This window comes from Lissotriton helveticus, chromosome 11 (genome assembly GCF_964261635.1).
Source record: "Lissotriton helveticus chromosome 11, aLisHel1.1, whole genome shotgun sequence".
Taxonomy (NCBI): domain Eukaryota; kingdom Metazoa; phylum Chordata; class Amphibia; order Caudata; family Salamandridae; genus Lissotriton; species Lissotriton helveticus.
This window is the reverse complement of record NC_136072.1, coordinates 1,040,568,304-1,040,595,862: the sequence shown is the minus strand read 5'-3', so window position 1 is coordinate 1,040,595,862 and position 27,559 is coordinate 1,040,568,304. Positions and strand designations below refer to the sequence as shown.

At 50.8% G+C, this 27,559-nt stretch overlaps 1 protein-coding gene across 8 annotated transcripts in view; it reads left to right on the top strand.

The window, feature by feature from the left end:
* RAD9B (RAD9 checkpoint clamp component B) overlaps window positions 1-27,559 on the top strand; it is a 583,995-nt gene that overhangs the window by 147,660 nt on the left and 408,776 nt on the right. For all 8 annotated transcript variants that reach the window (XR_013602561.1, XM_078667483.1, XM_078667485.1 and 5 more), the window contains one exon: window positions 27,022-27,121. Coding sequence is in view for 7 of the 8 variants with exons in the window: in XM_078667483.1 (XP_078523609.1) it covers window positions 27,022-27,121 (100 nt within the window). In the remaining variant the exon portion in view is untranslated. The remainder of the gene's footprint in view (window positions 1-27,021; window positions 27,122-27,559) is intronic.

Here is a 27,559-nt window from a genome sequence, read left to right as displayed (position 1 = left end):
GGAACAAATTTGTGGCATGGTGCACAGCAAAGGCTGTGGATCCTCTCTCTGCACCCCTTTCTGAGGTTCTCCTCTTCCTTCTTTCTCTTGCCCAGCAGGGCTCTGCTCTGGGCACTATCAAGGGCTACCTTTCTGCCCTTTCAGCCTTCTTGAGGCTACCTGATCAGCCATCTTTGTTCAAGTCCCCCATTGTAAATAGGTTTTTGAAGGGCATCACACACATGTTCCCTCCTGTTCCATTCGTGATGCCTCAGTGGGACTTGAACCTTGTACTTACTTTTTTGATGTGCGCTCCTTTTGAGCCACTTCATAACTGTCCTCTCCGCTTTCTTACTCTGAAGACTGCTTTCCTGGTTGCCATCACCTCTGCCAGGAGGGTGAGTGAGCTCCAGACTCTTTCCTCTAAAACTCCTTTCCTTTCTGTCCATCCGGACAAAGTTGTGTTGCGGACTAGACCCTTTTTCCTGCCCAAGGTAGTCACAGCCTTCCACATCAGGCAGTCCATCACTTTGCCCACCTTCTTTCCGCCTCCGCATCCCTCGAAAGAGGAAGAGAGGCTCCACCGTCTGGACCCAAAACGTGCGTTCTCCTTCTATCTGGATCGCACACGCGAGTTCCGGGTGGATGACCAACTCTTTGTTGGTTACGTGGGCGCTAAGAAAGGTCGGGCGGTGCACAAGCGGACCATCTCTCAGTAGGTTGTCTTGTGCATCAAAGTATGCTACTCCTTGGCTAAAAAGGAGCCTCCTGTTGGGCTGAGGGCCCATTCCACTCGTCCCTCGGCGGCTACTGCTGCCCTGGGCCGGGGAGTCACCTTGCAGGACATATGTCAGGCAGATACGTGGGCCTCGCTGCACACGTTTGCAAGACACTACTGCCTGGACAGCCAAGTCCAGAGGGATGGCTTCTTTGGCAGTTCCATCCTCCAGGACTTTCTGGTGTGATTATTGGTTCGCAGACCCACCACCGGGGTTGGTATTGCTGGGGTATCTATTCTAAGGTAAGGAATCTAATACTAACCTGTTTCTTTCAGATGCACAAGTTACTTACCTTCGGTAACGATATATCTGTAAGAAACAGTAGTTAGTATTAGATTCCTTACCGAACCACCCAACCTCCCCGTTCTGCGAACCGATATCTAGGGTTAAGGTCATCCTCTTTCAGGGCCCTAGTTTCATGGCACCAGTGTTGGTTTTTATCATGGCTCTGCGTTTCTGGCGCGGAAAAGCTGTGTATAAGAACTGACGTCAGCGCGCGAGGGCGGCGTCTAAGTACTCCGGCGACGTCATTCCGGCGCCCACGACGGATGCGGAGCCGCAGACGACGCATAACGACGCGCAAGGGTACTGCTACGCGAAAATTTCCGGATCCAGTCTGACGCCTGGGGATATTCTAAGGTAAGGAATCTAATACTAACTACTGTTTCTTACAGATATATCGTTACCGAAGGTAAGTAACTTGTGCATTGTGGCCAATTGCTGATCTTGCGGAAGGGTACCCAGTTCCTGGCTTTTGATGTACATATTTCTGAGATGGAAGATAAATTTAGTTGCTCCCATCTTATAGAGCTCAATCGGGAGGCAAGTCGGCCCCATTGCTTTCCCTGAACTGAATACATTAATGGCCAGGGTTATTTCTACCTTCGTAATATCAAACTCTGGAAGTTCTAGGTCCTCTGGGCCGAGGGAGGGGAGAGACATGTCCTCTAAATGTTCTGTGGATGCCTTCCCATCTGAGGTTTTGCTTGGGTAGTAGAGTTGCTCGTAAAACTTTGCAAACTCTTCTGCTATCATTTGCGGGTCATGGAGCGTCTCTCCTGGGCCTGTTGTAAGTGTGGTTACTAATCTGCTAGCTCTTTCATGGGAATCGAGCCAGGTGAATAGTTTCTCCGCCTTGTCTCCTACATCATATATCTTAAGGCGTGTTGCTCTTTCTCTGGTCTTAGCAGCCTCCCCATGAGGTCTTTGTATTCTTTCACTTGATCTTCAGTGCGTGTTTGACTCTCTTGGCATCCTCACGCAACAATTTCCCCTCTAGTTGTGCAATTTCAGTCTCTAGCTTTTGTACTAGCGCACGTTTTTCTTTCTTAACCTCAGCTATCAAGGAGATGACATTTCCCCTTACCACCACCTTGAATGACCTTGTCGATGCAGAGTCTACTGATTCTTATTTTTCACGAAAGTAGTGATCTATTCCCGTCAACAGCCCACTCCTCACTTGAAGAAGTTTGAAATGCCACGGGCTAATTCTTGGTACTCCTTCCCTCCACCCGGCCCCCGATGGGTAGCATGCTCAGTGGGGTGAATGATCCGATATGCCCCTTGCCAAGTGGCGTACCTCTCTGAACCGGGTCACCTGGTGTGCTGTGGTAAAAATTTAATAAATTCTCGACAAACTATTGTGGGCCCCAGAGTGGAATCTAAAATGTTGCCTATCTGGATTATGCACATGCCAGGAGTCTACCAGACCCACAGTCTCTAGAAATTCTGAGAATCGTGTCGCTTTACCATCTAGTCCACGAGGGGGTGGCGGTCCAGGGACTAAGACAATGCTGCATTGAAGTCTCCCCCATTATCAGCCTCCCCACCAGGAATTTCAGGGACAAGTCTCCTAAGTCCTGAAATGCTTTATTGTGTAATGCAAGGGGTATGTAAACCATTGCCATAGTGATTGGGTGGCCCGCCCACATTCCAGTCACTGCAGCATATCTCCCCTGCATATCTATCCAGGTATGGTCTATTGTCAGGGGTAAAGTGCTCCGTAGGAGTACCCCCACCCCTCTGGAGCCAGTGGTGAACCGAGTATGGGCCACTAGTTTATAGCCCCAGCATGTTAAGGCTTTGCACGTGTTTCCCACAAGGTCGGTTTCCTGAAGTAGAATGATGTCTGGGGAATGTCTCTTGATATATTGCAGTACAATCCCTCTTTTAAGCTTATCCCCATCCCATTCACATTCCAGGATAACAGTCTTAGTCGCTCATCCGTTTTTGTCCCCATCTAGCCAAGTGTTGTGTCCGTCTAGTGTCATCCCTTCATGCCTCTAACATGTGCTCTGGTGAGTGTTTTCTTAGAGGTTTTGTATGTCCATCATCGAATGTCCCTACCCTCCCTACGGCCTTTCAGGAGGATGTGTCCAAAGCGTGTATCAGCTGGTGTACATAACAAGTAGTGACTCTCTTGTTGTATGATTAATATCCCCTTAATGCCTTTAAACAAGTGAAGTGTAATAACTCAACCCAACAACCCCCCTCCCTGCTTCCCTGCACTTCGGGCTTAGAACTACCCGTTACCCCATCTATGCAGAGCGCCTGTCACCCCATCCTCAACTAGTCTACAGAAAGATAGTGAATAAGCGGAGGGTAGGACCTGCTCTGCTGCTGTATTGTCCCCCACCCTCCACGCCTGATGCAGTAATTGCAAAGGTTCACATTAGCTTGTAAAGGATATCATCCCTTTTTTATCTCCGCTGTCTCGACTTCCAAGAAACTTTGATCCGATTGCATCTGTTTCCGAAGTGCCGCAGCTTATCCCCTGGTTGACTCATGTTGAAAAGTCAGCGACATGAGTCTTCTGAGTGCGAATGGCCTGAGTTGATTGTTCCCTGTTCATCATGGTCAGGAGTCTTTTCATGGGACTTCTCTCTGTGTGTTCATTTGCCATTTCAGGGGTGTCAAAAAAACAGGTTTTCCTTCCGCCTCAACCCTCAGTCTTGCCGGGAACTGCATGGAGTATTCCACCCCCTTATCTCGGAGCAATTTCTTGACCTCGAAAAAGGATCTGCGTTGCTTTTGGACACTGATCGTAAAGTCTGAAGATAATGTAATCACACTGTTCTCCTATTGGACTGGGGGGGGGCATCCAGGCCGTCTGGAGTATGACATCTCAATCTCTGAAATTGAACACCCTAGCTAGTAAAGGCCTCGGAGGGGCCCTGGGCCTAGGACTACCCCCTGGGAGCCTGTGGGCCCTTTCATTTGAGAAGAATTTGGATAAACCTTTTGGCTGGAGGTGAAGCATCACCAGTTTCCCAACACAGAGGCCGGCCGCAGGCCCCTCTGCTCATTCCAGAACACCTAGGATTCTAATATTATTGCGACGTGATCTTCCTTCATAGTCATCCAGCTTTAGTTCCATTGCGTGGCTAGTGGCCTGTAGTGACGCAACTTGTTTTTTCAAAGTATCCGAGATCTACTGCAATTCAGCATTGGCTGTCTCCATATTTTTAACTTTGTCTGTCATGTTTTGTAGGTCCGCTCTAAGCAGCGTCATCTCAGTCGTATTGGAGTCCCTTCTATGTTCAAGGGAAGTGCGCATTCCTCCTATCACCTTCATTATATCTTGTAAAGTGGGTTCCCTCATGGAGGAGGCGGTTTCCTCTAGTGCAGCCGAGCCCGCGACAGTAGGGGTGGCTACATCTGAATTTTTGGGGGTTGTATATGTGTTAAGTTTAGTTTCGATCAAATAGTTTGTTCGACACGAGTAAATACAGCCACCTGACCGTGGGTCACTTGTATCCCACTCGGCCTGTCTGGTTTCCCCAGGGTGCTAGGAGTCTCTTCACAGGGGTAGGTGGAGCCCTCTTGCCAGCTTTGTGATCTTTCTTGCTTCCTCCTGACGGCTTGTCCCTAGGGCCACAGGTGGCTGATTGCTTGTTAGTACTTTCTTTCTTGCCAAAAGGTGTGCCCCAGTGTGATTGTCTCGGTCTACAAAGTGGCACAGGGATGGCTGGCTGCCTCGTACCCCAGAATGTTTTGTTATCCTGACATCGAGTATGATAGTTAGGGTCTAATCTCACGGGGCGCGGCCCCACCACACACCTCTACGCCTCCCTCCCCGTGGCACCTGCCCCAATGATCTCCTGCTTTCAGCCCAGTACCTGTTTGTAAGTGAGATCTCTCTGGGTTTGAGGGGGCGCGAGGGCCAGCAACCTCTTCACATCTGCATCTCCAGCACCTTCCCCGCTCGATGGCGTCAGTCCACACGGGCGGCTGTCTTATTATTTTGTGCCCGCCTGGTCAGTGCGGGGTTCTTCCAGTATGGCCGACAAGCAGTTCTGTAGGCGCTGCCACCTGCCCATCGATTCTTTTTCTCCCCTCCTCTTCGTCGTTGGCTCCCCTTCTGCCCACTGTGTTTGGCAGAGCTCAGCAGTGCGTCACCCCTCTATGTCCTGGCCCTGCAGCTGGTCCTCAGGCAACACTGCTGCACGGAGCTTCTCGTAGGCCGCCACAGGTTGTGCTCGGTTGTTTTTAGCCGAATCAAGCCGGTTCACTCTGGGGATAATGTCAATTGCCAAGGGTTCTGTGGCACTTTAGAATCTGCTTCTTCTTCCCGGATTCTGATGGGTATTCACGGTGCGGAGGGTTATGGGCGGCTGGAGCTTCTCTAGCTCGCGGCCATCTTCATCAGTGCTTGGCCACGCCTCTCCAAACATCTACCTTTGCATTCAAGAAGCCCACATTCACATAATAGCCCCTGCAACTTTGTGCGCAGACCTTGTGAAAACACACAGTGCTATCACCATGGTCACTGGAATAATGTGGCAGGAGAGCACCCAATATGCAACAGGATTGACTACATTATGCAGAAAGAAAGGGGAATTATGCAATATAATGCAGGACTTTTTTTGATAGTATAACTTTATTGTGTGTATCCCATGGGGGTGGGGGGGGAGCGCAATCGTCCCACCAGTGAAAAGCACACATTTCTAAAATAAACAAAAGGGCCCCTAAGGAGTCAACCATGTCTTTAGGGCCGGTGCCCTGCTATATCTCTTTAATATATAGTTTTGAAATGTGTGTTTTCTCCTTGTGGGCCTAGGGAAAACACACATTTCCAAAAAATAAATGTGGGCCCAACATGGGGTCAGCCTATATGTCAGGTGGGCTGACCCACTGACAATTTCACATTTAACATTTTTCAAAAATATTTTTTACTTTCCCAAGGGGCGTGATTGTGCCCCCCCCCCCCCCCCTGGAGGAAAACTACTTCTTTTTTTTATTTATATGCCCCCCAAGGGCGGAATGGCCCATTCACCTTGAGGGCATAAACCCTAATACACTTTCTCATTTAAAAATAATAATGTTTCATTCCCCAGGGGTGCGATTGTGCCCCCCTTCCCTGGGCTGTTATACCCTGAGGTGGGTCAGCCCATGCACCATGAGGGCTGACTCCCTCTAATCACTATTGTGGTCCAGTAGGTTTCTTTGCTTTGGATCGCGGCACACCTGCTATCCACTGGCAGGCTACTGTTTTAGGAAGGCCTCATTGAAAAGGGGAGACTCTCCTCTTTCCAATGAGGCCTTCCTGGAACGTAAGGAGGTCTTTTTAGATATTCTTTTCCCACCGGAACAGGGAGGGCCCTTACCTTGCTGCTGTTGCCACTCCGGTGGGAATCTGTGATGTCAGCGCACTTCGCAGCGCACCTACGTCACAGATGTGCAGGAGGGTTGCGGGGGCTGACGGAGAAGCGATTCTGCGTCTCCCTCACCCTTTGAAAACAAGCATTGGCATAGCCAATAGGTCTCGCCTTTGGGAGCTTATAAATGTTTAATTATCCAGCACAATATCCTTGGTGCAACAACATGAACTGTTGCATGGCTAAACACTTATAAGGTCCCAAAGTAGAGACCTATCTTCGGATTCACGTTATTGATTTCATACTAAACTACAAGTCCCAGAGTGTTAAGTGGTTTGGTGAGCAACACATGCTTTTCGAGCTACAAATTATGCTTCTAAATGTTCTAATGCTTATATGAGTGTTAACGATGTTTTTCAGGCAGTACCTTGACCCGATGTTGCACTTTCTGTTTTTAGATGATGGCCGCAGGGCAGGTCACAGGCAAAGCACACTGTAGCACAACTGCACTGCTTCTGAAAGCCAGAATTATCACCAATATCGGAAACAAAACTGGAGAAGATGAGGCATTACGATAGAGCTATTGAGAACTGTGGAGCCAGGCTGGGGTCTCGGCGCTGGGTCTACAGCCTGTGATTCTGGTCACAATATATAATTTCCCTGTTAAAGCTAAGACAGGCACATGAACAACTGGGATAGAGCACCTGCGCTGTACATTGCGAAAAACAGCCACACAATGTTGACTCGTTTATCTGCCCCACGGTAGTCATATCTAAATACAATTAGCAGAGGCCTATATGTGACCATTGCTGCCCTATATGCAGCTTAAACTATACCACACCAAGCAGTGATGGGAGGCTGCAGCAGTGTATTGTGTCTGCTGATGACAAACTTGTCTTACCCTCCTTGACACCTGTTCTCCTTTACCTTGGGCGTTGGGTGGAAGTGATATAAACTGTACTGTCTGTGTACACCAAGCCAACAAAATGGGGTCCCTCTGCACTGAAGGTAGTTTGAATATTGGCTCTCTTAGGCAATCTTCTCTTCGCATGACGCGTTTCAAGGTGCACCAGGTGAGATGACTTTTTCCTGCCTAGCAGTCCAGGTTCTGGCGTATTTCATACCTATAGGGGCAGTTAGATGCCCCTTATGGTGGCACTGTTTGAAGTCACATACTGTTGTTTTGCCATATACACAACCCAGTATCTTCATGGTAATATGACTAATAGCGCCCCTCGGTTCCAATTAGGAAGGGGTATGGGAGTAGTGTCCTTTAATAGCACAGGGCATCGATGACAGGGCTGAGTGTTGTCACAGTACAGGTGGGTGAGCCACTGAGAGCTCGAACCTGATGCACTGATCTGGCTCAGTTCATGGTCCAATTCGACCCTCAAGTCTAAAGCAAGCTGAGCTTTCATGTAGCGCCTACCTTAATGCGCCAAGGATGATGTGCAAACTAGTAACCTTCAATGCGAAAAGGGAAAGACAAAGAGACCTCTTCTATGGGTTAAACTATGCAATTAGGAACTGGAAAATCTGCGATCAAGCCAAGCTTGCCTGCTTTATAAAAGTGTGATCCTTGGCAAGTATTTTATTTTACGGAACCTTGTTTTTTAGTCACTACATATGAGAACACCTTTAAATATGCAAGTGTAGGATGTGGCTGTACGAAAAATTCTTGGGTTTGATTTAATAGATTAGAATGCGGCTTCGTCTAAGAATCTAAGCACATACACATGACCAGTGACTTGCTCCTTAATTTACCGATGGCATTGTCAGGGTGCCAGGAATGGTTACATACTATCACTTTTAACAAACGCCTGTCGGTGCAGTGATAGGATCAGATGTACAAGGGCGAAACGCTAATGCATCTTAAATATATACACTTTTTTTAAAAAAAATGTGAAGAAAGGTTTTTTCAAGATGTTTTATAATGTGCATGCCAATTGCCAAATACTTTTAGGGCTCGGCTTGCGCACAGGCTCGTAGAGCTTAGCCAGACCCTTGGCTTGGTTTTCCCTGTTCGTTTGCTGGCTGACCCACCTCTATGTCACAGTGCTACAAATGTGCTTGTGAATGTTTCTGTGTGTCACAGCAGTGCTCCACTACAGTAACATGTGGTATTGGGTTGGGTGAAGTCAGACGGATCCCGAGTGTGTAGTTTATGGGCACAATCTGGGGTGTGTGTGGGTGTCACCTCACCTCTCACCTGCCCCTTTTATGTTGTGTGCCAGACAGGTCCCATGAATAAAGCACCAAAGCGGGGGCCACCTATAATCCATTCTTTGAATGGGTGTCTGTGAGCTGCTGCACAGCGGAATGGTTGCGGATAGCCATGTGTTCATCAGGCAGATACGTAGAGCAGAAGGGGTGCTCAAATGTGTAGGTAACTTTGCACCGGACAGACAGAGGGACTGCTACCAAGAGCAGACAGTTTTCCGTGGGTAGACGGCTGCGACTACATGTATGGTGAGGTGAGCCAGAGGGGTGCTCAAGACAGCAGGCACCTTTATAGGCGGTATTCGCCAGCAGGAACGGGGGCTAAGGGGGTGCAGGAGACTTCACAAGGGACACAGAGGGATGCTGCGAAGAGAAGACAGGCTCCCATGGGGAAGAGGGGTGGTACAAACGGCAGCATTAGGGGGCAGAGCGGTGGTCGCGGGAGTCGGCAGCTGTACAGGAGGTGATCCCATCAGCAGGCAGGTTTACAAGGGGCATGGGATGGCGATGATCCCATGCATTGGGGGAGGGGAGGGGTATAACCACGAGACCAACAAAAATGCACAGTGTGACCAGTGAGGCGACGGACTGCAGCAGACCTCCCTACAGACCTAAGACACGCATTATGGCCCCCACTGACAGCACACGGGCAAGAAGTACAAATAAGGAGCAGTAAATTAAATTAACTTTTTTTACCTTTTCCGGCCAGCGACGGTTCTCGAAACCAGGCTGGTTAAGTCGTCCAAGCTTCACTGGGTGCCCAAGACTGGCTCTGCTCATGGTCGCACGAGCACATTGACTCCCAGGTAACTGAGTAGTAGCTAGGTCTGGGCGCGGCCCCCCCGGCAAAGCGCCTAGTAAGCACAGGTAACAAAAGAGAGAAAGTGGCGCCCGTGGGCCCCACCTCGCCCCGATTAATTTACCTTCCTTTGAGAACGAACCGGCCCCCATCCTCCCCCTCCTCCCCCGGGACCCGCATGAAAGACAAGAGGAGTGGCCTCTCCCTCCTGGTCAAAGGGAATAAGTGAGTGGCTGGAGTGTCGGGCTGCGCTGGGCCTTTTCATCCTCGCGCCTCCAGCCCAAGGAGCCGTCTTCCCGCCTTCATCGCAGCGCCTGGCCCTGCGGATTCCCGGCGCCCCCTGCACGTCCCTCAGTGTGATCTGCCACTCTCTGGAAGCCTGACCCAATGACAGCCCCCCTCACTTGGCTTGGATTTCAAACTGACATTTTAGTTCTTTGGTTGTGAGTGGCCTCTGCCAGGGAGCCCAATTATTTGTCAGGCGTTGAAGGCGGAGTGGCAGCTCCCAGGAATTCGGAAGGCAGTCTGCTAAGGCGGGAATGATGAGGAATTATAAACATATTTCACGTTGCTGACCGTTTAATTTTATGGTTGAGCTATAAAACTTCATCCAGTAATAACATATTACAATATATTACGAACACATTTAACAAGCACAAACACGCGCGCCTCGCGCGGTGGGGGGGAGAGAAGGGGGCGGGCGCGATTCACTCGCGGGAGGGATAATTGCTGCCAGATGGTGGCGCGCGCTCCCGCGAGTGAATCTCCTGACGTGCACGCATTGCCATTGAAGGCAATGGAACGCGTGCACGTGCTTGGCTGAAAAGCCAAAGCGACGGGAAAAGGTCTTTTTGCCTCGCAACGCATGCGCGCTGCGAAGGCGAGACCTAACAAAAGGAATCCTCCGGTGCAATCACTGGAGGGTCCGTTTCTGCCTTCCCAGTTTTGTCGGCCAGTGTCCGACACCCACACTGGGGAGGGTGTGTGGTTGTTGGCCATTGCCCGACACCCCCACCAAAGTGCTTGATAAGAAAAATGCATAAATGTTTACTACTATGGAAATTCCTTTTACTGTCGATAGTTGGGAGGGCTGCTTTAATTAAAATCTCTGTTCTCCCTCTATTTTCCTTGACCATTTCCTATAAGTTAGATGTTATCATTTTTATTGAACTAGTGAGGGCCATTGTCGCTTTAGAATTTCAAGCGTATGTGGGCTAATATAAAGATTTTATAATTGGCCAAATACGAGAGCAGACTTGGGCTGCAGGATTTTTATTTGTACTTCACCCCATCTTTTGCTCTACAAATCTACCGACATGTGAGTGTTCCTCACATGTTTATAACTCTTCAGTATTAATCATGGAGGATTTTTGGTATAGGCAATTTACCTTGTAGCAAAAAAAAATCCGAAGGAGCTAAAAAGTGAGTTACAAAACCTTACACTATATTTGCACAGTAAATTAAAGGTTTTTGTTCAATATAAAATCCTTGCCGTGCATATTGAAAACCCCTTCTATGCTAAGCATTTTTAAACCGAGTCATACAGAAGGGATGATTTTTAGAAGGTTGCGTTTAGGTATAACTAAACAGGTCATTTTTTGAGGGTGCATTTTTTTTAAATCTCTGCCCTCAAATATATGTCTAATAGACACTGCTACTACTTCCCATTTTTTTTAAAGATAAACTCAACGCTCAATAATCTTTTAAAAGAGAAAGTAATGGCATCAGCCGACCTTGTTAGATACATTTTTCAAAGGAAAGACATAATTGCTACCTGAGCTATTGGCATAGGCAATTGTGTGTGAAACAAAATTCTCTTAATATGGAAATTAGGCCCAGATGTAAAAAACGCACTGAAATCCGTCTAAAGAATACTTTGTTGGAAATTATATTTCCTGTTAGGCTATTCACTTTTGAGAGGAACTAATGCTCATTGACTGATGTTTTTCAATGCCTGGATGTTACATTATACACCTTACATAATTAATAACATGTCTATCACCGAATACAATAGATGCAATTAAAAAGGATATTGGATGCATATGTTTTGATCATGTGGGGCATTAACAGAATTTTGGGACGAACTCCTTAGTGAGATCAGTTTAGGGGATCAAGTAGTATTCCAGTCACTCCCATATTAGCTTAATTAACCCTAACGTCATCTAGCTCTGTCTGCTGAGATATATGGAATGGTGTATGGGCATTTAAATTGGTAATAGCACCAGATTTGTTGAAGCTCTCAATTCGAAGTGTTATCAATTTAGAATATGAATGAGGAGTTTGCATGGCTAGGTTTATATTTACTAATATCGTGGATCTAGGTTTCAGATACTCATGAAGAAGTACGGATTTGATATGAGAATACGATTTTGTAATAAAGTAGAAGTGATTTATTGATTAAGACTAGTGGTTTGGGTTATTGTATGATTTAATTGTGATAGTGATAATTATAAATTATATTTGAGTATTGACATCAAGCTAATTTAACGTAGTCCATCTTAAAAACCCCTGATTGCAATGACTGTCCTTCTACATCTAGATAACCTGGAAATAATGGGTTTGTAACACTATGCCAAACCTGCTGCACAATCTATGTGATGTGTTTTGGCTGTTCCTTTGAAAAGGTCAGTTGCTTTTTTGCTTATGTACAATCTGATATTGCAGTTGCCTCTGGGGTACAAAGCCCTGCAACATATGTGCAATTTGACATTAAAATCTGTTTAAAAAAAGAAAACCTGCTGCATAATGAAAACATTTGTATGCCACAATGTTACTAACATTTCAATTTCTACACATTTCATGTCTCTAAAATATCTTTGACAAATGAGGTGTTAGTAATTGCCTTTACTTAATATGTCTGGTGGCTCAGGGGACTAAAGCTGCCACTTCTGGGGCCTGTGTTTGACCTCATGGTCACAGGTTCAAATCCCGGTGATTCCACTCAGCCTTTCATCCATTTGAGGTCGATAAAATGAGTACCGTTAAGTTGGGTAACAATAAACATCTGTTATTCAGCGCCAGGACACCTTTGGGTAATTGTGTGCTTTACAAATACACCTGTTATGTGGTATTTGTGTAGTGTGAACCCAGCCCAAAGGCAGCAGTGTACTGTAGAGAGTCAAAAGCAAGGTTACATGTAACAGGTGACTAGGAGAGGGAGCTGGTTTGTAGACTGTTAGTGCATTTTGATTCTTAAAAAAGAGGTGTGTTTTCAACGCTTTCCTTAATTGAAGAATCATTTGAGCAGTCCTGTTGAATATGGGGATGTTGTTCCAAAACCTAGATTTATAGACGGTAAAGACCTGCAGTCTTCTTTTCTCTTTTGTACTCTTTTTAGTCTAGAGTCTAAAGGTGTCCTGTGTGGAGCTGTGCTGGGAGCCACCAGAAATGTTGAATAGCGTGTCTGCAAGATAAGTAGAGGGAGGGGGCTGGTCGTGATAGCTTTGTAAATTATGCCGCTGATTTTGAAGAAGACGTGGGACGTCCAGGGGAGTTACCTGAATTGCATCAGGATGGGGCTTATGTGTTCATATTCCTTCAAGCTCTGGATGGGATGTGCTGCAGCATGTAGGAAGCAAATACAAGGAGATGATGGACGGAGTGCAGAAACTTTGCAGACACTCACCACCAGTCACAGATCTGGGTTGAATCCATCATCGTTCTTTAGTTCACTCAGCCACCCCAGTTCAGACATAGCTATATGCAAATCAGTCTTGACCCTGTACCTCATGGGAACAGTCCAGCCCGAACTGCCAAGCCATGTCTTCCCTGGACCGTAAACAAGCAAATTGGAATCCAGTTTCAGGCTAACAGCACTCAGCACCCAGGCTAGCTTGAATCCAGTGGCAAAGTGCGCAAGGGACCCACGTCTGGGCATACCCTGACAACTTAGGGCAAACAATGCAAACACAAGGAAATGATGGACGAAGCGCTGAAACTTTTCAGGCACTCACCCCAAGTCACAGATCTGGGTTGAATCCATCATCGTTCTTTAGCTCACTTCGCCACCCCAGTTCAGACATAACTATATGCAAATCAGTCTCGACCCTGTGCCTCATGGGAACAGTCCAGCCCGAAATGCCAAGCCATGTCTTCCCTGGACCGGAGACAAGAATCCTGGGAAGAGTTTCAGGCTAACAGCCCTCATCACCCAGGCTAGCTTGAATCCAGTGGCAAAGTGAGCAAGGGACCCATGTCTGGGCATACCCTGCCAACTTAGGGCGAACAACGAAAACACAAGGAAATGATGGACGGAGCGCTGAAACTTTTCAGGCACTCACCACACGTCACAGATCTGGATTGAATCCATCATCGTTCTTTAGCTCACTTCGCCACCCAGTGCAGACATAACTATATGCAAATCAGTCTTTACCCTGTGCCTCCTGGGAACAGTCCAGCCCGAACTGCCAAGCCATGTCTTCCCTGGACTGGAAACAAGCATCCTGGGCCCGGTTTCAGGCTAACAGCCCTCATCAGCCAGGTTAGCTTGAATTCAGTGGCAAAGTGAGTAAGGTGCCTGTGATGGATCACCCGAACGATCCTCGCCTGATTGGGGGTGCGGCGAGATTTCCAGCAGGGCCGCAGAGTCGTCCCAGACAGGAAGCAGTGGTGGCTTTATAGACTTTTGCAGGCAACGCGAGGAAGCCCCACCCACCAGGGAGAGTAAAGCACCAGGAAGTGAGGACGACTGCGAATGCGGAGAAACAGGAGACAAAATCGCGGCGAGAGAGGTGGCGGAGAACCACTCTATTGAGGAGGACCGAAGGCGTTCCAGCGGAGAAGACGAGCAGGGGCTCCTGGATCGAGGAGGAGAGACGCAAGGACATCAGGCCATGGTAAAACGCTCTTTGAGCACCGCAAGCGAGACCAGCACACCGAGAGGGATTGAGGAGGCGGGATCCCGCCATACCACAGCCCCGGAGGGCCGTGGACTCAGGCAAGTGCCAGCTGCGCGTGCCTTTTCATTGAGGGGCTGGTGGGCAGGAGTAAGGGCCACACCACCGACTGCACAGAAATAATCCCCCCTACATAGGCATTATATACTTGGGAACTAGTGAAGGTACACTTACCCCTCCCCAACTTATGTGTAAAAAGGCAGCAGCCTAAAGTTTGGTTTTCTTTCTTTTTTTGTTGTTTTCCTTGTTCCTTGCCTAAACCCTTTCGAGTGCCAAAACACAAGAAGAGAAACCACTAGAGAATAGAGAACAACCCTGAGGAATAACCGAGAGACTGATAGAAGATCGTCTGTACCAAGGAGAGAAGACCCTGCCTATCTTATGCTGGCAAAAGAAACAAATGTTTAAAAAAACATATCATCGTCTCTGTGTTATATCCAGGAAAGAAAAGGAAAGGGGCGGAGCAAAACAGTCCCGCTGGGCCACCCGTCGACAGGGCCCACGTCTGGGCATACCCTGACAACTTAGGGTGAACTAAGTGAACACAAGGAGATGGACAGAGCACTGAAACTTTTCAGACACTCACCCCCAGTCACAGGTCTGCGTTGAATCCATCATCGTTCTTTAGCTCACTACGCCACCCCAGTTCAGACATAACTATATGCAAATCAGTCTTGACCCTGTGCCTCATGGGAACAGTCCAGCCCGAATTGCCAAGCCATGTCTTCCCTGGACTGGAAACAAGCATCCTGGGACCTGTTTCGGCTAACAGCCCTCATCAGCCAGGCTAGCTTGAATCCAGTGATACCAAAGGGGATGATAGACGGAGCGCTTGAGCAAATCAAACACTCACCCCCAGTCAAATGATCTGGGTTTAATCCATCATCATTCTTTAGCTTACTCCACCACCCCAGTTCAGATGTGGCCATATGCAAATCAGTCTGACCCTGTGCCTCATAGGAACAGTCCAGCCCATACTGCCAAGCCATGTCTTCCCTGGACCGGAAACAAGCATCCTGGGACCGGTTTCTGGCTAATCAACCGTCATCAGCCAGGCTAGCTTGAATCCAGTGGCAAAGTGAGCATGGGACCCACGTCTGGGCATACCCTGCCAACTTAGGGCAAACAAAGCGATACCAAAGGGGATGATGGACGGAGCGCTTGAGCAAATCAAACACTCACCCCAGTCAACTGATCTGGGTTTAATCCATCATCATTCTTTAGCTCACTCCACCACCCCAGTTCAGACATGGCCATATGCAAATCAGTCTGACCCTGTGCCTCATGGGAACAGTCCACCCCGAACTGCTAAGCCATGTTTTCCCTGGACCGGAACCAAGCATCCTGGGACCGGTTTCTGGCTAATCAGCCATCATCAGCCAGGCTAGCTTGAATCCAGTGGCAAAGTGAGCAAGGGACCCACGTCTGGGCATACCCTGCCAACTTAGGGCGAACTTAGCGATAGCAAAGGGGATGAAGGACGGAGCGCTTGAGCAAATCAAACACTCACCCCCAGTCAACTGATCTGGGTTTAATCCATCATCATTCTTTAGCTCACTCCACCACCCCAGTTCAGACATGGTAATATGCAAATCAGTCTGACCCTGTGCTTCATGGGAACAGTCCAGCCCGAACTGCCAAGCCATGTCTTCCCTGGACTGGAAACAAGCATCCTGTATCCTTGATTCCTTTTTCTGGTTTCTGGCTAATCAGCCGTCATCAGCCAGGCTAGCTTGAATCCAGTGGCAAAGTGAGCAAGGGACCCGCGTCTGGGCATACCCAGCCAACTTAGGGCGAACAAAGCGATACCAAAGGGAATGATGAAAGCCCGAAACTGGTCCTAGGATGCTTGCTTCCAGTCCAGGGAGGACCTAGCTTGGCAATTCGGGCTGGACTGTTCCCATGGAGCACAGGGTCAAGCCTGATTTGCATATGGCTAGGTTCAAACTGGAATGGCATGGGGAGCAAGAAAACGATGGATTTAGGCCCAGATCTCTGTACTGGGGTGATTGTATGACATTGTTCTGCATTCTGTCCATCAACTATTGTTTTTGCATTTGTCACCCCGAGTGCGACGGGTATGCTCAGACGTGAGTCTCGTGCTTTCCATGCCACTGGCATCAAGCTATCTTGGCTGATGAGGGCTGAAGCCCGAAACCGGTCCTAGGATGCTTGTTTCCAGTCCAGGGAGGACCTGGCTTGGCAGTTCAGGCTGGACTGTTCCCATGGGGCACAGGGTCAAGACTGATTTGCATATGGCTAGGTTCAAACTGGAATGGCATGGTGAGCAAAAAAACGATGGATTTAGGCCCAGATCTCTGTACTGGGGTGAATGTATGACATTGTTCTGCATTCTGTTCATCAACTGTTGTTTTAGCTTGAATCCAGTGGCAAAGTGAGCAAGGGACCCGCGTGTGGGCATACCCTGCCAACTTAGGGCAAACAAAGCAAACACAAGGAGATGATGGATGGAGCGCTGATACTTTTTAGACTCTCACCCCCAGTCACAGATCTGGTTTAACTCCATCATCGTCCTCTAGCTCACTTCGCCACCCCAGTTTAGACATAGTTATATGCAAATCAGTCTTGAACCTGTGCCTCATGGGAATAGTACAGCCCGAAATGCCAAGCCATGTCTTCCCTGGACCGGAAACAAGCATCCTGGGACCAGTTTCGGGGTAACAGCCCTCATCAGCCAGGCTAGCTTGAATCCAGTGGCAAAGTGAGCAAGGGACCCACGTCTGAGCATTCCCAGCCAACTTAGGGCGAACAAAGCAAACAAAAGGAAATGATGGACGAATCGCTGAAACTTTTCAGGCACTCGCCCCAAGTCACAGATCTGGGTTGAATCCATCATCGTTCTTTAGCTCACTTCGCCACCCCAGTTCAGACATAACTATATGCAAATCAGTCTTGACCCTGTGCCTCATGGGAACAGTCTAGCCCGAAATGCCAAGCCATGTCTTCCCTGGACCGGAAACAAGCATCCTGGGACGAGTTTCAGGCTAACAGCCCTCATCACCCAGGCTAGCTTGAATCCAGTGGCAAAGTGAGTAAGGTGCCTGTGATGGATCACCCGAACGATCCTCGCCTGATTGGGGGTGCGGTGAGATTTCCAGCAGGGCCGCAGAGTCGTCCCAGACAGGAAGCAGTGGTGGCTTTATAGACTTTTGCAGGCAACGCGAGGAAGCCCCACCCACCAGGGAGAGTAAAGCACCAGGAAGTGAGGACGACTGCGAATGCGGAGAAACAGGAGACGAAATCGCGGCGAGAGAGGTGGCGGAGAACCACTCTATTGAGGAGGACCGAAGGCGTTCCAGCGGAGAAGACGAGCAGGGGCTCCTGGATCGAGGAGGAGAGACGCAAGGACATCAGGCAACAGTAAAATGCTCTTTGAGCACCGCAAGCGAGACCAGCACACCGAGAGGGATTGAGGAGGCGGGATCCCACCATACCACAGCCCCGGAGGGCCGTGGACTCAGGCAAGTGCCAGCTGCACGTGCCTTTTCATTATGGGGCTGGTGGGCAGGAGTAAGGGCCACACCACCGACTGCACAGAAATAATCCCCCCTACATAGGCATTATATACTTAGGGACTAGTGAAGGTACACTTACCCCTCCCCAACTTATGTGTTAAAAGGCAGCAGCCTAAAGTTTGTTTTTCTTTCTTTTTTCGTTGTTTTCCTTGTTCCTTGCCTAAACCCTTTCGAGTGCCAAAACACAAAAAGAAAACCACTAGAGAATAGAGGACAACCCTGAGGAATAACCGAGAGACTGATAGAAGATCGTCTGTACCAAGGAGAGAAGACCCTGCCTATCTTATGCTGGCAAAAGAAACAAATTAAAAAAAAAAACATATCATCGTCTGTGTGTTATATCCAGGAAAGAAAAGGAAAGGGGGCGGAGCAAAACAGTCCCGCTGGGCCACCCGTCGACAGGACCCACGTCTGGGCATACCCTGACAACTTAGGGCGAACTAAGTGAACACAAGGAGATGGACAGAGCACTGAAACTTTTCAGACACTCACCCCCAGTCACAGGTCTGCGTTGAATCCATCATCGTTCTTTAGCTCACTACGCCACCCCAGTTCAGACATAACTATATGCAAATCAGTCTTGACCCTGTGCCTCATGGGAACAGTCCAGCCCGAATTGCCAAGCCCTGTCTTCCCTGGACTGGAAACAAGCATCCTGGGACCTGTTTCCGGCTAACAGCCCTCATCAGCCAGGCTACCTTGAATCCAGTGATACCAAAGGGGATGATAGACGGAGCGTTGAGCAAATCAAACACTCACCGCCAGTCAAATGATCTGGGTTTAATCCATCATCATTCTTTAGCTTACTCCACCACCCCAGTTCAGACGTGGCCATATGCAAATCAGTCTGACCCTGTGCCTCATAGGAACAATCCAGCCCATACTGCCAAGCCATGTCTTCCCTGGACCGGAAACAAGCATCCTGGGACCGGTTTCTGGCTAATCAACCGTCACCAGCCAGGCTAGCTTGAATCCAGTGGCAAAGTGAGCATGGGACCCACATCTGAAAGAAACAGGTTAGTATTAGATTCCTTACCTTAGAATATCCCCAGGCGTCAGTCTGGATCCGGAAACTTTTGCGTAGCAGTACCCCTGCGCGTCGGTAGGCGTCGTCTGCAGGCGTCCCCTGCGGCTCCGCGTCGTCGGCGTCGTGCGCCGTGATGACGTCGCTGGAGTATATAGACGCCGCCTCCGCGCGCTGACGTCAGTTCTTCTTTTTTCCGCGCCAGTTAGCGCAGATCCGAAGAGCAGTACTCCGGTCTTTTGACCTAGTTTTGTTAACTTTCACTCTTCTTCAAGGTGCCGGTAGGATGCCCGGGTTTAAGAGTTGCGACGGGTGCGACCGAATGATGTCGGTCACCGACCACCATCGACTCTGTCTCCGGTGTCTGGGCGCGGACCACGACGTCGAGTCTTGCGTCGACTGCCGGGCCTTGACTGGTAAAGCTAGACGGGAGCGGTCCCGCAAGCTGCTCGAACTCCGAGTGTCGGCCCCGCGTCGAGAGCGGTCCCGGTCCGGTCGGAGGTCGAGGGAGCGGTCGAGGGAGCGATCGCGGAGCCGCCATGAGCGCTCCGGGAGTCGCCACCATTCCTCCGGTTCATCAGGTAAGCGTCACAAGAGGTCGGGGCGTCATCATCGTACCCCCGACTCCCCCCGACGCCCGCGTGATGCGGCCGGGGGTTCGGGTGGCCCCACCCCCGCGGCCCCGCGTGGGTCGCCGACGCCGTCTGCCCCATACCCGTCGGTCCCTGGGGAAGGCGCGTCGCGCGAGGAGATTGAGGCGTTCCTCATGGCTATGAGGGCGATGTCTCCTCCGGCGGGGCCTACGGCGCCTGCGGGCCCGTCGGTCCCGTCTGGGAGCCCGAGCGGTGCACCTGCCCCGACGCCGCCGAGTGCTCCGGCCCCGGCGCCGCCGGCGGCTCCGGCCTCGGCGCCGCTGGGCCCTTCAGGGTCGTCGCCGGCTGGTCCTCCGGCCTCCCCGGCGCCGATTCCGTTGGGGCAACCCGTGGTGCCGCCTCCGCGCGGCGCCGTGACTCCGCCGTCGGTTCCGGCCGGCGTCGGGTCCCCGGCGCCGGCGCCGCGCGGCGCCACCCCCGATCCCTCTCTGACTCCGGACGCGGAGTCGGACCGGCGTCGTCCGACGCCGAGTCCGGCGCCGTTGGGGCCCATTGGCTCCGAGGAGCCGGTTTACATCGTCGACTCGTCCTATGGTGATGAGGACGAATATGGAGAGGGTTGGGAGGGGTCTGAGGACCCTTTGTCACGAGCCTGCCAGTATGACGTGGACTGGGTAGGTGACTTAGGTGAGGCCAGTGGTCTGGACGAGTCGCCCAACCCTGGGTTTGTCTCGCCTTCCCCTGTGGCGTCGGAGGCGGGGGCTGCCTATTCGGTGGTCCTGATGAGGGCTGCCAAGGCTTTGCGCCTTGAGCTCCCCGTCGCTAAGGTGAAACCTAACATCCTCACCGAAGTATTTAAGCCGCAGTCGTGCCCACAGGAGCCTCTGCTGCCATTTAATGAGGCCCTGACGGATGTCCTTTTGGGCACCTGGTCCAGGCCCGCTTCCGGTGCACCGGTTGACCGGAACGTTGCCAGGCGTCACCGTCCGTGTTCGGACGACCCTGCCTTCCTTTCCACCCATCCCTCCCCGGAGAGTCTGGTGATCCAGGCCTCCACTTCCCAGTCCGCATTCCCGTCGGCTCCGCCCGATCGGGAATCGAAGCGTTATGACCAATTTGGCAAGAAGGTCTTTTCGTCTTTGAGTGCTGGACTGCGGTCTTGTAATACCGCATGCCTCTTGGGCCGCTACACCCACTCTCTGTGGGACACGGTCGCGGAGTGTCTGCCGCAGTGCCCGCAGGAGGTGCGGGACAAGCTCAACCAGGCCTTGGTTGAAGGCCGGGACGCGGCGAGGTATTCAATTAGGTGTGGTCTTGACACGACCGACTCGCTGGGACGGGCTATGTCCACGACGGTGGCGATTCGTCGCCATGCTTGGCTGAGATCCGCCAACTTCTCGCCGGATGTCCAGACTGCCCTCATGGACATGCCTTTCGATGGCAGTCGCCTGTTCGGTGACAAGGCGGACAACGCGCTCGAGCGCTTCAAGGACTCCAGGGTCACGGCCAAGTCCTTGGGTCTTCGACCCAGCGCCAGCAGCAGGGTTCGTTTCGCCCCTTTCGTGGCCAAGGAAGGGGCGGTCCCACGCGTGCTGCCAGCCACGCGCCGCAGAACGCTCCCCAGCGCGGTGGCGGCCGTGGATTCCGCCGTGGTGGCGGTAGAGGGCAGCGGCGAGGTCAGTCCACACCTCCCCCCGCTGCAGCCTCCAAATCTTCCTAGTCCGAGCTTTCGGGCCCATGTGACGCCAGTGGGTGGCAGGGTTCGCCATCACCACTCCCACTGGCGCACGATTACATCGGACAGGTGGGTGCTGCAGCTCGTCCGAAGGGGCTACTCCCTCCCCTTCGAGTCCACTCCTCCAGCCATGCCACCGCAGAACCACCGTGTGTCGGGGGACCACTTGACACTTCTGCAGGAGGAAGTTACGGCCCTCTTGGCCAAGGGGGCCATCGATCGCGTTCCTGGGCCAGAAGTAGGGTGTGGTTGCTACTCCCACTACTTTCTGGTGCCCAAGAAGGACAAAGGGGGCCTTCGTCCTATCTTGGACCTACGGAACGTCAACGGCTTCCTCCGGAAGGAGAAGTTCAAGATGTTGACTTTGGCTCAGGTCTTGGCTGCTCTAGACCCACAAGACTGGATGGTAGCGTTGGACTTGCAGGATGCGTATTTTCACATCCCCGTCCTGCCGGCCCACCGGCGTTACCTGCGGTTCACGGTAGGCCACGAGCACTTTCAGTTTATCGTGCTCCCATTCGGCCTTACCAGCGCCCCACGGGTGTTCACGAAAGTGATGGCGGTGGTCGCAGCTCATCTGCGCCGGTTAGGGGTTTCGGTCTTCCCCTACCTCGACGACTGGTTGTTGAAGGCGGGCTCGCCCCAAACAGTCGTCCACCACCTTCAGATGACGGCAGACCTCCTGCACGTGCTGGGGTTTTCCATCAATGTGCCGAAATCACACCTGTGTCCCTCTCAAAAGCTCCTTTTCATCGGAGCGGTTCTCGACTCGGCGCAGTTTCGGGTTTATCCTCCGGAACGGCGGGTCCGGGATATTCAGGCTCTGGTTCCCATCTTTCAGCCGTTGTCCCGGATTTCGGTCAGGTTGACGCTGCGGCTTCTGGGGCTGATGGCCTCCTGCATCCTTCTGGTGCATCACGCCAGGTGGCGGATGCGGGCTCTGCAGTGGGACCTGAAGTTTCAGTGGGCCCAGCATCAGGGCAACCTGTCCGACCATGTCCTGATCTCGGAGGGCACTGCGAGACAGTTGCAGTGGTGGCTTACGGACCGCGATTGGGTCAGAGGCAGATCCCTCTCCCTTCCCCAACCGGAGCACGTGGTTGTGACGGACGCGTCCCTCCAAGGCTGGGGTGGCCACTTGGGAGAGGCGGAGATCAGAGGCATCTGGTCTCCGGCGGAGTCCCGGCTCCATATCAACATGTTGGAGCTGCGGGCGATTCGCCTAGCACTGAAGGCATTCCTCCCCTTTGTCAACGGGAGTGTAGTGCAGGTGTTCACGGACAACACCACCGCCATGTGGTACTGCAACAAACAGGGCGGTTTGGGGTCGTGGACCCTTTGCCAGGAGGCTCTGCGCCTCTGGCAATGGCTGGAACGTCAGGGCGTGACTCTGACGGTTCAACACCTGGCAGGTTCTCTGAACGCCAGGGCGGACGAACTCAGCCGTCGGTGCTCGGTGGATCACGAATGGCGTCTGAACTCGGACGTGGCGAACGGCCTCTTTCAGCAATGGGGAGAGCCTTGGTTAGATCTATTCGCCACAGAAGAGAACGCGCAATGTCATCAGTTCTGCGCGTTGGAGTTTCCAAGACGGCACTCGCTCGGCGACGCCTTTCGGCGCGAGTGGAGCTGCGGTCTGTTGTACGCCTTTCCGCCTATACCACTTCTGCCCAGAGTGCTGAAGAAGATCAGGCGCGACCGGGCCCAAGTTATCCTTGTGGCTCCGGACTGGGCTCGAAGATACTGGTATCCCGAGCTACTCAGCATGTCAGTCGGTCCCTCGATCCGCCTGCCCCTTCAGGAGGACCTTCTGTCGCAGCAGCAGGGGACGGTCCTCCACCCGAACCTGTCCAGCCTCCACCTCCATGCGTGGAGATTGAGCGGCGACAGTTGAGGCCATTCGACTTGCCTCCTGAAGTCTGTGATGTGATTCTGGCAGCCAGGCGTCCCTCCACAAAGTCGGTATACGCCTGCCGGTGGAAAAGATTTGTGGCATGGTGCACAGCAAAGGCTGTGGATCCCCTTTCTGCCCCTCTTTCCGAGGTTCTCCTCTTCCTTCTTTCTCTTGCCCAGCAGGGCTCTGCTCTGGGCACTATCAAGGGCTACCTTTCTGCCCTTTCCGCCTTCTTAAGGCTACCTGATCAGCCATCCTTATTCAAGTCCCCTATTGTACTGAGATTCTTGAAAGGCATCACGCACATGTATCCTCCTGTTCCGTTCGTGATGCCTCAGTGGGACTTGAACCTCGTTCTGACATTCTTGATGTGCGCTCCCTTTGAGCCGCTTCATTCCTGTCCTCTCCGTCTTCTCACTTTAAAGACGGCCTTCCTGGTTGCCATCACCTCTGCCAGGAGAGTGAGTGAGCTCCAGGCTCTTTCTGTTCAACCTCCTTTCTTGTCCGTCCATCCTGACAAGGTGGTTCTTAGGACTAGGCCTTCTTTCCTGCCCAAAGTAGTTTCTGCTTTTCACATCGGGCAGTCCATCACCTTACCCTCCTTCTTCCCGCCTCCGCATCCTTCAAAGGATGAAGAGCGGCTCCATCGTCTGGACCCAAAACGTGCGCTTTCATTTTACATGGATCGCACACGCCAGTTCCGGGTGGATGACCAACTGTTTGTTGGCTACGTGGGTGAGAAGAAGGGAAGGGCGGTACAGAAACGAACCATCTCTCGGTGGGTCGTCCTGTGCATCAAAGCATGCTACTCTTTGGCTCGGAAGGAGCCTCCTGTTGGGCTGAGGGCCCATTCCACTCGGGCCACGGCGGCTACTACTGCCCTGGGCCGGGGAGTCCCCTTGCAGGACATTTGCCAGGCGGCTACGTGGGCCTCGCTGCACACCTTTGCGAGGCACTACTGCCTGGACAGTCAAGTCCGGAGGGATGGCTTCTTTGGCCGTTCGGTCCTCCAGGACTTTCTGGTGTAGGTTTGTATTGGTTCGCAGACCCACCACCGGGGTTGGTATTGCTGGGGTATCTATTCTAAGGTAAGGAATCTAATACTAACCTGTTTCTTTCAGATGAACAAGTTACTTACCTTCGGTAACGATATATCTGTAAGAAACAGTAGTTAGTATTAGATTCCTTACCGCCCCACCCGTCCTCCCCGTTCTGCGAACTGATACCTAGGGTTAAGGTCATCCCTTTCAGGGCCCTAGTTTCAAATGGCACCAGTGTTAGTTCTCACATGGCTCTGCGTGTTCTGGCGCGGAAAAGCTGTGTGCAAAGAACTGACGTCAGCGCGCGGAGGCGGCGTCTATATACTCCAGCGACGTCATCACGGCGCACGACGCCGACGACGCGGAGCCGCAGGGGACGCCTGCAGACGACGCCTACCGACGCGCAGGGGTACTGCTACGCAAAAGTTTCCGGATCCAGACTGACGCCTGGGGATATTCTAAGGTAAGGAATCTAATACTAACTACTGTTTCTTACAGATATATCGTTACCGAAGGTAAGTAACTTGTTCGTCTGGGCATACCCTGCCAACTTAGGGCGAACAAAGCGATACCAAAGGGGATGATGGACGGAGCGCTTGAGCAAATCAAACACTCACCCCCAGTCAACTGATCTGGGTTTAATCCATCATCATTCTTTAGCTCACTCCACCACCCCAGTTCAGACATGGTAATATGCAAATCAGTCTGACCCTGTGCTTCATGGGAACAGTCCAGCCCGAACTGCCAAGCCATGTCTTCCCTGGACTGGAAACAAGCATCCTGTATCCTTGATTCCTTTTTCTGGTTTCTGGCTAATCAGCCGTCATCAGCCAGGCTAGCTTGAATCCAGTGGCAAAGTGAGCAAGGGACCCGCGTCTGGGCATACCCAGCCAACTTAGGGCGAACAAAGCGATACCAAAGGGAATGATGAAAGCCCGAAACTGGTCCTAGGATGCTTGCTTCCAGTCCAGGGAGGACCTAGCTTGGCAATTCGGGCTGGACTGTTCCCATGGAGCACAGGGTCAAGCCTGATTTGCATATGGCTAGGTTCAAACTGGAATGGCATGGTGAGCAAGAAAACGATGGATTTAGGCCCAGATCTCTGTACTGGGGTGATTGTATGACATTGTTCTGCATTCTGTCCATCAACTATTGTTTTTGCATTTGTCACCCCGAGTGCGACGGGTATGCTCAGACGTGAGTCCCGTGCTTTCCATGCCACTGGCATCAAGCTATCTTGGCTGATGAGGGCTGAAGCCCGAAACCGGTCCTAGGATGCTTGTTTCCAGTCCAGGAAGGACCTGGCTTGGCAGTTCAGGCTGGACTGTTCCCATGGGGCACAGGGTCAAGACTGATTTGCATATGGCTAGGTTCAAACTGGAATGGCATGGTGAGCAAAAAAACGATGGATTTAGGCCCAGATCTCTGTACTGGGGTGAATGTATGACATTGTTCTGCATTCTGTTCATCAACTGTTGTTTTAGCTTAAATCCAGTGGCAAAGTGAGCAAGGGACCCACGTGTGGGCATACCCTGCCAACTTAGGGCGAACAAAGCAAACACAAGGAGATGATGGATGGAGCGCTGATACTTTTTAGGCTCTCACCCCCAGTCACAGATCTGGTTTGACTCCATCATCGTCCTCTAGCTCACTTCGCCACCCCAGTTCAGACATAGTTATATGCAAATCAGTCTTGAACCTGTGCCTCATGGGAACAGTCCAGCCCGAACTGCCAAGCCATGACTACCTTGGACCGGAAACAAGCATCATGGGACCAGTTTCGGGGTAACAGCCCTCATCAGCCAGGCTAGCTTGAATCCAGTGGCAAAGTGAGCAAGGGACCCACGTCTGAGCATACCCTGCCAACTTAGGGCGAACAAAGCAAACACAAGGAGATGATTGACGGAGTGCTGAAACTTTTCAGACACTCACCCTCAGTCACAGATCTGGGTTGAATCCATCATCGTTCTTTAGCTCACTTCGCCACCCCAGTTCAGACATAGCTATATGCAAATCAGTCTTGACCCTGTGCCTCATGGGGACAGTCCAGTCTGAACTGCCTAGCCATGTCTTCCCTGGACTGGAAACAAGCATCCTGGGACCAGTTTCGGGCTAACAGCACTCATCAGCCAGGCCAGCTTGAATCCAGTGGTGAAGTGAGCATGTGACCCATGTCTGGGCATACCCTGACAACTTAGGGCGAACAAAACAAACACAAGCAGATGATGGATGGAGCGCTGAAACTTTTCAGACACTCACTCCCAGTCACAGATTTGGGTTGAATTCATCATCGTCCAGGGGAGATACCTGAATTGCATCAGGATGGGGCTGATGTGTTTATATTTCTTCAAGCCCTTGTTGAGCATGCTGCAGCACGTAGGAAGCCCTAAAGGGGTACAAGTGTGGAGTGTTTGAATCTATGAAGCAGAGCTTTACCACCATCCAGTTTTAGGAGTGTGAGGGCCTGAACAGCAATTCCGAAGTTGCTTTCTGGAAATAATGGTTTCACCGTCTTTGGAAGAGAGAGCTGGTGTCAGGGCATCTTTGTGTTTTTGGCAGTGTGTTCTCTGTGGGTGCAGTTGTCGTCCAGGGTGAAGCCAGGTGACTTGGCATTCAGTAAAATGTGGGTTTCCAAGCCACCTATTTCTTGCTTCTTGTTATCGACAAATAACAGAAGCCTCTATTCTGTTTATAAAATTGTGTTAATTTGGCATGGAGGTATAGATGAGAAGACCACTTTAAAAAATGTCCTTTAGTAAAAAAAACAAATGGCCATTTCTCAATGTCTCTTGTATTGTACCGCATGTCGCTATAATAAAAAGCTGTAACAATTGCTTTCCATTTCTATGAGATGTATGGTAAATATGTAATTGATATTTTAAGGTAAATGGAAAGCTTGCAAAACAGCTTCTCGTCTGTTATCTTTGCAGGTATTACCAAAACTCATAACTTGAGCTTTCAAGACTGTGAGCCATTACAAGCCGTTTTCACCAAACATATGTGTCCTAATATACTCAAAGTGCAATCAAAGTAAGAACTTTTATTTTCACTTTTCTTTTGCCGTATAAGCCATGGGATCATTAGAGGAACATATAGCAGTGTATTGCAAGTGCTGTACAACTGTTTGAATATCCTACAATATTATTTACCTGCTTCTATCTCAGCTATTGTTTTCTCAACACACAATGAGGAAGTGGAACCTTTGCCTGCCTTTATATTATATCCGTAAACATTATTTTTGCTCAGTAGGGGATAGGTGTACTGGTTGCAAACCCCCTATTCACTAAATCAGAAATACGCTTTTCCCACTGTTCCAAACCCCTTCTATGAGATAGTCAGCTTTTATCGACTTGTAAAATGGGTGTAGAAATGGTTAAGCATTTGCATTTGGAAGGGGTATGTTTTAGGCGTTCCTTCCAAATTGCTAATCAGTATTATAGGTACCAATGGTTTTCAACCATAATTCCA